The sequence below is a fragment of the Plecotus auritus genome (assembly GCF_963455305.1).
Source record: "Plecotus auritus genome assembly, chromosome: 4".
Taxonomy (NCBI): domain Eukaryota; kingdom Metazoa; phylum Chordata; class Mammalia; order Chiroptera; family Vespertilionidae; genus Plecotus; species Plecotus auritus.
In genome coordinates, this window is record NC_137775.1 from 82,596,629 (window position 1) to 82,609,510 (window position 12,882).

The 12,882-nt window shown below is 47.5% G+C and overlaps 2 protein-coding genes across 3 annotated transcripts in view; one reads left to right on the forward strand and one right to left on the reverse strand.

Moving 5' to 3' along the window:
• The window catches only part of TRAM2 (translocation associated membrane protein 2), a 78,308-nt gene extending 72,356 nt beyond the window's left edge, over positions 1–5,952 (forward strand). Inside the window, exon 11 of the mRNA XM_080666410.1 lies at positions 757–5,952. Coding sequence (XP_080522536.1) covers positions 757–830 — 74 coding nt within the window. The 3' untranslated portion in view covers positions 831–5,952. The remainder of the gene's footprint in view (positions 1–756) is intronic.
• A 1,495-nt stretch (positions 5,953–7,447) lies between these two features.
• The window catches only part of EFHC1 (EF-hand domain containing 1), a 71,270-nt gene continuing 65,835 nt past the window's right edge, over positions 7,448–12,882 (reverse strand). Inside the window, exons 10-11 of one of the 2 annotated variants that reach the window (XM_080666411.1) lie at positions 9,565–9,775; positions 7,448–8,161 (exon numbers count right to left, since the gene is read on the reverse strand). In XM_080666411.1, the coding sequence (XP_080522537.1) occupies positions 8,090–8,161; positions 9,565–9,775 (283 nt within the window). In that variant the 3' untranslated portion in view covers positions 7,448–8,089. The remainder of the gene's footprint in view (positions 8,162–9,564; positions 9,776–12,882) is intronic. The other variant, XM_080666412.1, reaches the window with a different exon arrangement.

Consider the following 12,882-nt stretch of genomic DNA (forward strand, 5'->3'; position numbering starts at 1 on the left):
AGGGGAGGGATACCCACTTCTCTGTGGGCCTTGCCCCTTCAGTACCCGCCCGCCCCCTCTGGGCCTGGGGCACAGCCAGCTCTGCACTTTCCGACAGCCTAAGGCCCGTCTGCACCAGGATGTGTTCTGACTCACTCGCCTTCTCCAGGTGTGGCCTGCTTGGCAAGGGCTCATGTGTTAGAATGGACACGTGTGCGCTGGGCGTTCCGGGAGCCAGGCCTGGCTGGGTGGGATGGGCTAGAGGCGGCAGCCAGATGTGCCTCTTGGACTTGGAGCAAGCACACAGACATGCTTTTGACAACAATGAAAAGATCTTCCTTTTCTGCCCTAATTTTTCTGCCAGAGGAGTGTCGGGCATCTGAATAAGGCCTTGTCCCTACATCCCCTCCGGCCCCTCCCCTCTGTCCTCACCTTCCCCGGAGTGGTTGCTCATGTGGGTGGCTGCCCTGCAGGGGCCAGAAAGAAACAGGACCCTGACGGTGGCGCAGTGATTCCAGCAAGGACCTGGCCCAGCCTCAGGCCAGGCGCAGGCTCCCCGGCCCTGGGTGACTGTGTCAGAGACCTCCCATATAGTCAGAGACCCACCACCTCAAACGGAGCCTTAGTAGCAAGACCCTCGGGAGAGCAGGAGCCCGGGGCATCTGCTGGGTCCACACAGCTCATCGTGGGGCAGCAGCTGGGCCAGGCTGCCTGGGCCCACCCTCCTCTCCGCCAGTCCCAGCAGAAACGCCATGTCTGTCTATCTTTACTTCCTAGGTTACCACGAAAATGGAGTGGTGAAGGCCGAGAATGGAACCTCCCCACGGACTAAGAAACTCAAGTCTCCTTAAGGCCAAAGTGCTGAGCACAGGAATGCTCTTTGGGGGCCCAGCGGGGCAGCAGGACCCTGGCCTCCGTTACTGCCTCCCCTTCCTGCTCCTGACGCTCCATCAAACAGCAGGAACCTGTCTTTAACCTGTTCCTCCTTCTTTCTTTTTGGCTTTCTCTTACTCTTCCATACACCATTCTCAATAAAACCAAAAATCTCCCTCCCCCTCCCCGGGCCACGCCCTGGCTGCAGCTCTGCGCTCTGTTGGGTGTTCTCGATGCCCAGGTTCTCACGCTAGCTTTCTGCTGGCCACCTCTCCTCCTACACTGCTGCTGCTTTCTCTTTTTCCTTCTTTGACCGTCTTGTGCAATTTTTCTGTGTCTTGATTTTGACCATGAGAGGGAGCGAGGTCCTAGTCCTGGCTGTCCAACCCCAACATCAGTCCGGGGTCTTTCGAAGTGCAGAAACCTCGTGTGAGGAACCTCCGCCCGGCCGGCAGCAGCCCCAGTGGTCCTGTGTGGACGGGCAGGAAGAGGGAGACGGCCTCTCGGATCGCAGTCTCCTAGGTGCTGATTGACTGATGAGGTGTGACTGCAGCTCTGTGCACCATCTCGAGGCCCCGCCGTACCGCTGCTCCTGGTAAATGCCAAGGCATTTGGCTTGGGGACCTGATGACTGGGTCCAGGAGGATGGTGTGAATTGTGTTGGGTCCCCTGACGAGACAGCTTGCCTGTGGCGCGTCCTGCGTTGGAAACCGGCCTGCCTCGCCTGGCTGGGGAAGCGCTGCTGCAGGACAAGGCTTTCCCACTCCAGAGCCAGAGCACGTGGCTGAGCAGCAGGCTCTTCCAGAAAGTGACGGTGGGGTCAACCCTGGCCTTTCTTCAGCAGCCCCGGCTGCACTGCTTTTTCAACCTTTCACCAGCATTCAAAACCAAATCTGACAGCCTTGAGACCAGCCTGGCCTGTGCTGGTCTAAACCCCAGACCCAGGCAGCCCTGACGTCCTCTCTCTACCCGCAGGCACACCAAGCCCCTGCTGGCCCTGGGCCCCAGGAGGGTCACCTGTGCCATTCTCCCTAGGCCTCTCTTGTTGTTCTTTGGCATTGGCATTGTCATCTGCTGATGCTTGTTGAGACACCTGCAGCGCTTTAGATGGTGTGCACCAGGTCAGGCTGCTCAGGTGAGCAGCACAGCTGTGCCGAGCTTTCTGCCCTGTCCTTTGCGTAGTCTGTCCCCTTTCCCTAGGCAAGGCCCCCGTGTCCTGATGGGCCTGTGGGGCTCCCACAGAAGGGTGAGGCTCCCAGAGGGCCTGCTTAAGAACTCCTGAGCTCTGTGGTGACAGGAGCAGGTCTTGGTGGCGCAGGAATGTCAGTGTCATTTGATGGGCTGGTTCCTTCTCTGGCATCACAGTAGAAGCCAAACCTTGGGTTATCATCCAAAAGGGAGAGATTTTCATCAAGGCCACAACCCTTCTGTGCATCACTTGCATCAGAGATCAGTTTTAATTTCTCAGAGAATGTGGGATCTGTTTCCTAACACCTGTGGGCCTTCATCTCTGTCAGATGGCCGAAAAGGAGCAGCTCCCCTTGGCTTCTGGTTACTCTTAGGAAGTGGACAGTGTTTTTGAAAATAGGCGTCTCTCCCATCCTTCTCTGACCATCTCTGGGCTGCAAAGCAGAACCTGGTAAAAGGGTGGCCTGGTGGCTGCTGATGGCTGGGTGTTCAGCCAGCAGCCTCCTGTACCTGCCCCAGCAGCCAGGCGCCATCAGGAGGCCATCAGTAGGTCCCCGGGCCACATGTTCCTGCTCGAGGCTGCGTCCGCAGCTGAGCCCCGTTCAGCTGTGGAGTCGGGCCTTCAGCAGATGCACATGTACTTGGGCTGGGGAGGTGCTGAGAGCAGGCACGTCCCGCTCACAGCAGCCTCCCGGCTGCATGGAGAACGTGTTCTCAGTGTGCGTGTTCCCCAAGTGCCCTGCAGGCTCCATGCTGTGTGCAGTGCCTCCGAGGTGAGTCCACCACCCCCGTGACCCGGCAGCTCCGGCTCGGTTTCCTAAGGCGCAGTGATGGGAGTCAGATCTTCTCTGCCCTAAAAACCCAAGACAAGTCTGGCATCTCACCAGCTGGGCTTCACAAGCAATTTGAGTGGGTACGAGGGTCATTGTGGGGGGCTTTGTCATCCCACTGGCCCCTGGCACATTTCTTTTAGAGCAGAGCCCAGTCTTTGGCAGTTGGCTCAAACCATGTTGCCAGGGGCTCAAACAACTTGGTCCCACCTCATCCTGTGAGCTCGCTGGGCTGGCTTGTCCTGTCTGGCCACTTTGGCTCTTCTTTCCGTCTTAAACACTCTCTTCTGTTCCCAGCGTACCACACCCTCTGTGGGGGTCCCGTCAGACACCCCACCTTGGGGAGGCCAGTTCTGCACCACCCGCCAGAGCAGGAGGGCACAGGTCTATCTACCTCAGCAGCCGCGGCCCCTCCACCTCTCTGAGTGACCCCATGAGGTGGAGGCGGCCCCCAGGCAGCCGGGGGCAGGAGCGAGAAGGGAGGCCGTGCTGCTGGGATGGAGGATCCGTGCTGCCATTCCCCTCCTTGGAGCTCAGTGATGGGAGAGCTATTTTTACCACCCAGGCTCTGGGAGCTGCACTATTAATAAGTTGCATGTGTCCCTGCTGCAGGTGGGGGCAGTCCTGGGGGCAGGGGCAGGCTGAGCGGGGGAGGGGGGTGGCTGCTGCTCCCTTCTAGTCTGCTCTAACCCTGAGTGTATGGGCCACCAGAGAGAAGTGGTTGCCCAGAGAATCTTTTCCATTTGTCTGAAGTCAGATCTTACCAACATTTCAGAAACCAAAACAGTCATCTGTGCTCCAGCCTCTGCAGATGCAGCCCCTCGGACCTGGATGCCCTGAAGCCCGGGGTGCTGTTCCAGGGCGTGTGCTGCTGGGCCTTCTTGAGGGACCTTCCTCAGTTCCCTTGACCTTTTGCTAAGTGGTGAATAAGGTAGGGGCAGAGCATCCCCTCCCAAGAGGCCTTTGTAATTTGAGGTGGCTGGCTGTGCGGCTAGGGGCTGGTTTGGATTTCTTTCGTGGCTTCAGCCTGCCCTGGTGGTTTCCCAGGCCTGGTGAAAGGGCAGGGAGGCCAGGGCGTGACTCCCTCTCTGCCTAAGACCTTGGCTGTGATTGGACGTCCACTCCTGTTCTTCACAGGCTTCTGCTGTTTCTTGGAGAGGGTGTTGAGAGTCAGACAACTGTGTGGTCCTTCCCTCTCCTGCCCTCCCAGCTCACAGCCCATCTGTCAGGAGGCACTTTGGGCACAAATGCAGATGTGGGTCATTTTCGGATGGCTTGGGGCCTAAATAGAATCCCTCTCTTGCCTGGGTTGGTCCATAAGGAAGGCTTTACCAACTTCTCACTCTTTAACCCCCGTTTTTGTGAAGATTAATTCCTCCCCAAAGGCTGAAGAGGACCTACTTGCTGACTCGTGTCCCCATACCCCACAACCTTTCTATGGAGGCCTCAGAAAAGCGCTGGGGCCACTGGCTCCAGGTAACCTGTCAGGCAGCCCATGTGAGTTTTGTCCTCAGCAGATTCCTGTTTCTGTAAGAAGTGCCTTACTTGCCGCGTGGTCCCGGCCTCCGCTTGTACTGTATGGCCAGCCCCAAGCCAGGGCGCGGGCTGTTTGTCAGGAGCAGCCCAGGACACTGGCCCCGGTGCAGTCACATGTAAAAGGGATACTGATTGTGAGTTTTGCCTCCTTTGTCTCAACCTCTCCTGCTTCGTTGTGTTAGCGTCTGGGGTCTATTCTGTTTTGTTTTTGGTTTCTCCCTGGATTTGGTTTTCAGGCCTGGGTGGCTGGGAAGTCAGGGAAGGCCCATTGCAGGCACCTGTGCCTCCCACCTGTTCATACCTGTTAAGAGAAGCTCAGAGGGCCAGGGGCACTAAGCCCATGTATGTCTTTGGCCCCAACATGGTGAGACCTGCTCTTCCAGTCTGTGTCTCCTGCCACCCCCCAGATTATAAAGAAAGGTACCCTTGCTAAAATCTCTTCTGATCTTTTTGCTTCCCATTCAACCCAAAGTGTATATGACAAAGGTGTTTACTTTTCAGTCACAAGTGTTAACTCACACACCCCCGTTGGACAATGGGTCTAGGTCGGCTGTTGCAGAACTTCTTCCAGCTCCTAATTCAGTGTTACCTTGTGTTAGCAGCTACCCGCTCCCTCCCCCCCGCAAGCCTGCCTGCCTTTCCCTTGCTCTTCCGGGTTGTGCAATAACCCTCCCAGCCAGTGGTAGGTCCACAGGCCTTGCTGTCCCTTACAACGCCCTGTGATTGGGAAGGGAAGGGACCCACGGGAGGGGCAGTCGTCATCCCCTACAGAAGAACTGTTAGCCACTTTCCCTTTGTTGCTGTCATTCTCATGATCCTGGGTGGGTTTCTGTGGCACTCTAGTAGAACATTGTAGCGTCATCTTAGAAGTCCATATAATTTTTGTATAATCTGTTGAAAAGGAAAAAAACTATCCTCATGAAGGGGCATTAATATGTCAGTGTCTGAGAATAAGATCTGGGACACCGAGGTATGACCATCACTCTGGCTGGAAGCTTCGAGTTTCTTGTTCACGTGGAGATTTTCTGAGTCAGCCACGGCTGGACAGCCCTGTTCACCTGGTAGGCTCCACCTGTGCTTGGAAGTGCCAGCACTTCCTTGGGTACAGATTCAAGTGTTTATGGGTGAGATTAAACCTCATTTTTCAGTTCCTCTTGTTTAATAAACATCTGAAGGATAAGCGGAGGCTGCTGGTGCCCTGGGCAACTCATAATGCAAATGTGGACAAAAAGTGTCTTTTTGTTTTTCTACTTTAGCCTGTTCATGTTATGGACCAAATTTCAGCAAGGAACTCAAGGAAATTTTGTGCCTGCCGTATTTATGCTCATGTAAAAGGTTCTAGTTTGTTTGTGTGTGTGTGTTGTTGTTTTTTTTTTGGGGGGGGGGCTTTTTACTTTCAGTGAACTTTTTTCAAAATCTTTTTCCACTGTTTCTGTCTGGTTTGAAAACAAATTACAGTTTTGTATGGATTTTTTAAATGTACATTTTGAAATAAATGATCAGCAAATATTTTTGAAATAACTGAATAAAAAGGCATAGAATTATCAGTCTAATTGTCTCTGGTACAATTCCTTTTTTTTTTTTTTTTTTACAATTCCTTATATTCCTTTTTGATCAGGATGCTTACCTTTGCTTTTACTTGAAAAAATGATTGTGTCAATTTTAGTCTAATTTCTAATAGTATTCACTCTACTAGCCATTTCTTGTATATCTTTTGCGATATGGTGTTTGTTGTGCTCACATGAATTAGGGAATTGGAAGTAAGGAAGAAGAGTTATATTGAATAACAGGCATCATTTTTATTTGCGTCTATAACAGTAAGGTGCAAAAGTGGAAAGGAGTGGTCTCGACATGTGTTTGTGGGTAGGAAGCTTCACAAAGGAAAGTACACCGAGCTTGATGTCTACTGTGTTATGAAGTCATTTGGCTGGGAGAGGACGGGATTAAGTAAAAGCCACCCAATATTTGTGCTGGTAATGAATACAAGTCGGAGTATTTGTGATCATGTGGGCAGTGGGGATTGCTGGTGTCGGGTAGATGGTCTACTGCCTGCAGCTGTTTGCTGTGTTTTCCAAACCATCTTCAGAGAGAGCTCAGGACATGAGTGCAGTTACAGGTGGCCGTTAGTCAAGGACACCCACAGGGAATGAGGATTAAACAGGAAATCTTTACCTGAGGCGCAGGAGAGTGGTACTGGTGGAAGGCAAGCTTTGGTGCAGACTCGGGTTGCAGCCCTGCTCTGCCATGAGAAGCTAGGTGACCTCCAGCTTCTGGTGTCTTTGAACCAGGTAGAGGAAGGGGTTCAGAGTCTGAGACTGCAGATCTGACAGTAGAGCGGTGAAGGCTTTCCAGAAGGGGAGGAGGAGGAGGCAGGGCAGTGGAGTGGAAATGCAGGTAACCTTTCTGAGCTGTTTGCTCACCTGTGCTCTACAGTTTTGGGGTTGGTTGGTTTGCTTGCTTGTTTTTGCAGGCAGTGGGAGTGGTAAGATTAAGGGACAGTGAATGCTAAGTCCATGGTACAAATAAATTATTCAATAAATTAATCTTTTTTAATGAACATACGTGCCAGCAGGATATTCAGGAGTCACTCACCCAAGTGACCCTCGATTCTCGAAATGTTTAGAAACATGTTCTTTACCAGCTAGTCCCAGATACCCTCCAAACCTATAGATGAATTTGACACATTCCTGTACACCCTTAATTAGATGGTATTTTCAAGGCCCTCTGGTGGTATAAAGTATAGGCCTAGGGCCTGAGCAGTGGTAACTCACAGGCCAATATTCATACAAAGGCAGATTTTACTAGCCCTAAATCTGTAAGCCACCCACCATCTCACCAAAACATGTGTATTTCCCTGTAATCCTGGGGCAAGCAGGCAGGTGGGGAGCAGGCATTGGCTGAGCAGCAATACCAGTGCTGTGTGCTTATTTCCAAAACCCCAAATGATGCTTCTCCTAGCAAATTCTATCTTTTCTTCTGCTCTTAGTCATTGTACACCTGTATTAGTCAAGGTTCCCTAGAGAAACAGAAACAATGGGATCTATAGAGAGAAAATGAGATTTATTATAGGGAATGGTTCACGTGATTACGGAGTTTGACTAGTCGGCCAACAAGGAGACCATGAGAGCCCACGGTGTGGTTCCAGTCTGAAGGCCAGCAGGCTTGAGACCCAGGAAGAGCTAATGCTTGAGTCAGAAGGCAGGAGAACGCTGATGTTGTAGTTTGAAGGCATGCAGGGGGAATTCACTCTTACTTGGGGAAGGTCAGCCTTTTTGTTCTATTTAGGCCTTCAATGAGTTGGAAGAGGCCCACCCACACTGGGAGGGCAGCCTGCTTTACTCAGTCCACCAACTCAAATGTTCATCCAACTCAGAAACACCCTCACAGACACCCAGGAATAACATTTAACCAAATATCTAGGTTCCCCAAGGCCCAGTCAGCACAACACAAAGTTAACCATCACAACATCCCCATCTCTACCTCCCTCAATAAGGCACCCATCTTAGTTCTTACAAGATGCAATCTAACTTAGACTTCAGAAGAAGTGAAATATAAGAAACAAAAGAGAAAGGAATATACTTTCAAGGGCTTGATATACTTTCAAGCCTCTACAAAGAGTACAAGGTATATTTCAAAGTGTAGGTCCAACCTCAAAACACTATGGCATCCTCTCCTCAGCCAGGTCAGTTTGAGAAAGCCCGGACAAAGTTGTAGTAGTTGATCTTGTCTTCTCCGTGAGAGCACATCCTGATTAACTGCAGGGGAGACAGAGAGCAGGTGGGACAGACGTGAGGGCTGCCTGCTGCACGACTGCAGGGCCCTATCAACACTGATCCCACCTTTGCAAACCAGTGCAGTTTTGATACCCTCAGTTGGTTCTGAAGTGATCCTGTGAACCCAGTACATAGGTTGGATATTATCCCCCTCACAGTTAATAAAATCAAACCTCAGATGGAGTAAATGGCCTGGCCAAGATTTCAGAACAATATTTGCATGTTTAAGGACACTATCACTTTCAATTATTTAAAAAAAGCAATTTTTATTGTTCTTATATTCAAATACAAGACTTTGTCCACCCAGTCTGTGCAGAGTAAGACTCAAAATAGTGAGTTGCTGTTATTGCAGTCTAATAGAAAAATCTAGTTATGCCACTGCCCAAACCATTTCCCCTGAAACTCAGTTGTGAGTGGCAGAAGACTGACTTGCTGTGGTTGCCTTCATAAGACACGAGCAAATCCACCCCACCCACCTTCCCTGTCCCACTCCCACTGACTGCAATTCTTCTCTCTCATGTCAGCTCACACATAATACACATGACTTAAAATCTGGGGATGCTGTCAATCTGAGCTTTGGGAAGCTAAATGGGCATTGGCCCATGTGAACAAATACCCTTCTTCCTGCCTCCCCCATTCCTAGCTAATGACCCTGCCTACAAAATATCCTCATCTCCAACCTAGTCACTTTAGCCTTAAGCAAAAGCCCTCCCCAAATGAATTTTACCTCTGAACATTCCTTTTTGCTAAAAGATCTTTAAAGTCTAGCATCTCAGTCTTCTAAATCAATGAGAATGTCTCAATGATAATAAGTCACAGTCATTGGCAAGGTGGGAAAAATTCTGTCTGACTTCTAGGGGAACCCTGGCTAAAGGGGTCTATAATGGGGAAAAGGCATGAAACTCTCTCTTCAACTCATGAAAATTCTAGGAGGAGAATGTCCATGTCGCCATGGGGCCCCTACTGACAGGCCACTGTCCCTGGGCAGCCGTCACACCTTCTTCCATGCTAGTCCTCCAGATGGGCTAACGTACTTATCGCTGTGAAGGATGTCACAGGCTGCCCACCAACCCACTCAGTCCAGTGTCTGTGAGTTGCCCTGGGTGGCCGCCCCTCCAGGACCACCTCTGCTGCCCTCCTTCAGCCCCGACATGTCTTATTAGCCTCTCTGTGCTGCCTAGCCCCACACGACTTAAGATGCCTTGCAACAGCAATGAGAACAGAAAGCCAATGACTCAAGGGAAAACCATAATCAGGACTGAACAGGAGACCTGACTTGAACATCCTAGATCTTCCCCAGTTAAAACAAAATATATGCAATTGTCTTTAGGAGAGAATGAACAGTGCACGGCCTTGCAATCATCTAGGAAAGAACTCATACTGACCTCCTTAGTCAAGGAATCATCAACTGGGACGTTAAGAGAGCTACAGATTTTAAAGAACACCTCTTTGTCCACGTATCCTGTCGCTTCCTTGTCATAAACTTGGAATGCCTCTCGAATGTTGTCTCTACAGGGATGATCTTTCACTTGCTTCTGGATTCTGTCTATTAATGCCTCAAGTTCCTGCATGCTTGGATCCACTCCCGTTGGTTTTCTGTGGAGGAAGGAAGGAAATGATGGGCTATGGAATTTACTCTTGGCTACTCTTATCTTAGTGACCAAAGTTCTCACTTGGTGCAGTCCAGGAAGCTTCTAACGACAAACAGCTTCGACACAGAGCTGACCAATCGCTGAACACTGGCCCGCAATGGCTGGCTGGTGGGTGACCTCTGCCTCAGGACAGCCTACCAGGGGCAACGTCTGCACTGAAGCTCAGCCTCCCTGGCTGCTGCTGTCAGAGCCAAATCTAACACCACCAGCATCCTAAGTGCCTTGTTTGTGGGAGTCGCATGATCTACTTCATCCACATGACATCATCTAAAAATAAAGGTCTGAGTTTTAAAAATATTTCTCTATTACTATGCAGTCAGGGGTCTCTTGTAATTGAACACTCTCTCTCCAATTCACTCTTGAGTTTTGTGCAAGGTTATCTATGAAAGCTAAGAGACTGCTCTATGTGATGGATTGAGAAGTTCAGGATTAGCATTTCCTGAAATGAAGAGAGATCAGTAGCCCAGAACATTAGGAAAAAGGTCTATCCTTTCAAATCACAGCCAGGATAAGCAAGAGTCAGATTTTTATTTCCTTTGAACATGATGGTACAGTTATAAAATTAGCAGAAGGAAGCAAATAATAAAATCAAAGCAGAAATAAATGAAATAGAGACTAGAAAAATGATAGTAAAGAGCAATAAAACTAAGAGGTCTTATCTTTTATTTTTTTTGAAGATAACCAAAAACTGACATATTTTTAGCTAAACTAATTAAGAAAAAAGAGAAAAGACTCAAAAATGAAAGAGGGAACATTATAACTGATAGCCACAGAAATACAAAGGATCTTAAGAGACTACTATGAACAATCATACATCAACAAATGGATAACCTGAAAGAAATGACTAAATTTCTAGAATAAACCAAACAATTCCTAGAAACATACAACTTACAAGGATTGAATCATCAAGAAATAGGAAATCTGAATAAACCATAACAAGTAGGAGATTGGATCAGTAACCAAAAATCTCCCAAAAAAGAAAAATCCAGGACCAGATGGTTTCACTGGTGAATTCTACCAACATTTTAAGAAGAATTAATAGTAATCCTTCTCAAACTCTTCCAAAAAAAGTGAAGTGGCAAAAAAAGAAATAGAAGATATCCAAATAGGAAAGGAAAAAGTAAAACTATCTGTTTGCAGATGACATGATCTTATATGTAGAAAACCTAAAGACGCCCCTAAAAAAAACCTGTTAGAACTAGTCAACATATTCAGTAAAATTCCAGGATACAAAAATCAATGTACATAAATCAGTAAACTATCTGAAAGAGAAATTATTAAGAAAATAATCCCATTCACAGTAGCTTCTAAAACAATAAAATACTTAGGAATACATTTAACCAAGGAGGTGAAAGACCTGTGTACCGAAAATGATAAGACATTAATGAAAGAAATTGAAGAAGACTGTGTTCCTGGGTTGGCATAATTAATATTGTTAAAATACCCATAATACCCAAAGTAATCTATAAATTTAATACAACCCCTATCAAAATTCCAATGGCATTTTTTCACAGAAATTAAAACACTAAAATTCATACGGAACCATAAAAGACTCCAACTAGACAAAGTGATGTTGAAAAAGAACAACAAAGCTGGGGATATCACAGTGCCTGGTTTCAAACTATATTATAAGTTATAATAATCAAAACAGTATGGTACTGGCATAAAAACAGACACATAAACCAATGGAACAGAATAGAGAGCCCCAAAATAAACCCATGCATATATGGTAAACAAATCTTTGACAAGGCAACCAAGAATACACAATGGATAAAGAATAGTCTCTTCAATGAATGGTGCTGGAAAACTGGCTATCTACATAATGAAATATATGGAATATATATATCTATATATGTATATATAGAGATAATGAAATATGTGGAATGTAATGGAATATTATTTGCCATAAAAATCCTACCGTTTGAGACATGAATGAACCTAAAGGACATATACTTAGTAAAATAGCCCAAATAGAGAAAGACAAATACTATATGATCTCATTTGTGTGTGGAATCTTTTAAAAGTCAAACTTATAGAAACAGAGAGTAGAAATATGGTTGCCAGGGGCTGGGGGTTGGGGAGTAAGGGGGTATGTTGGCCAAAGGGTACAAACTCAGTTATGATATGAAAAGTTCTGGGGAATCTAATGTATAGTATGGTACTTATAATTAATAATACTGTGCTGTATAGTTGAAATTTACTGAGAGTAGATCTTAAACATTCTACCACTTGTGTGAAATAATAAGTGGTAACTATATGATATGATAGATGGGTTAATTAACTTGATTGTGGTAATCATTTCACAATGTATGTGTAGAATCTTGTGTACTTTAAATATATGCAATTTTATTTGTCAATTATACCTCAATAAAGTTGGTGGGTGAGGGCTACTGTGATGGGTTTGGAGCCAAATTCTAGGATGACTGGTTTGGTAACTGTGTGAAATGGACGAAGGTAGAGAATGGAGGTGGGAAAGTGAGTTAGGAGACATTGTGGAAGCCTAGGTAAGCAATGGTATGGCAGACGCTGGGGGTTACCTGTCCCATATTCATCCTCTCCTTCTTCCTAACAGAGCCCTTCTTTTGTTTGAGCAGCAATTAGGAGTGGCCATGTGACACAGCCCAGACAATGAGCTGCAAGCAGAAGTTGCTAAGTGGGGCTTCTAGATAAGCCCTTTAAAAACAGGAAAGACATGTTGAGAATGGCTGTTTGGTCTTTTCCCCTTTGTTCTTCCTCTTCCTCCTGACTGGAATACAGATGCAGTGCTGGAAATGGAACATTTGCTTTGTGGCCACAGAATGAAAGAGCATGTGGACAAAAGCTACTTGCTCAGGATGTCAGAGAAGAGAGATAGAAAAAGTCAGGTCTCTGTCACAGAACCACCATGCCAGCTTCCGACTGCTCACCTCCAGACATTGTGTCCCATGAGAAACATATAACTCCACTGGCTTAAGCTATTTTCTAGTCTGCTTCTGTTGTTATGGCTGTTGTTATTATGTGCAGACTGATTAAATTAGGAAATGTGGTGAGAATGAAAAGGAGAAGTCAGAG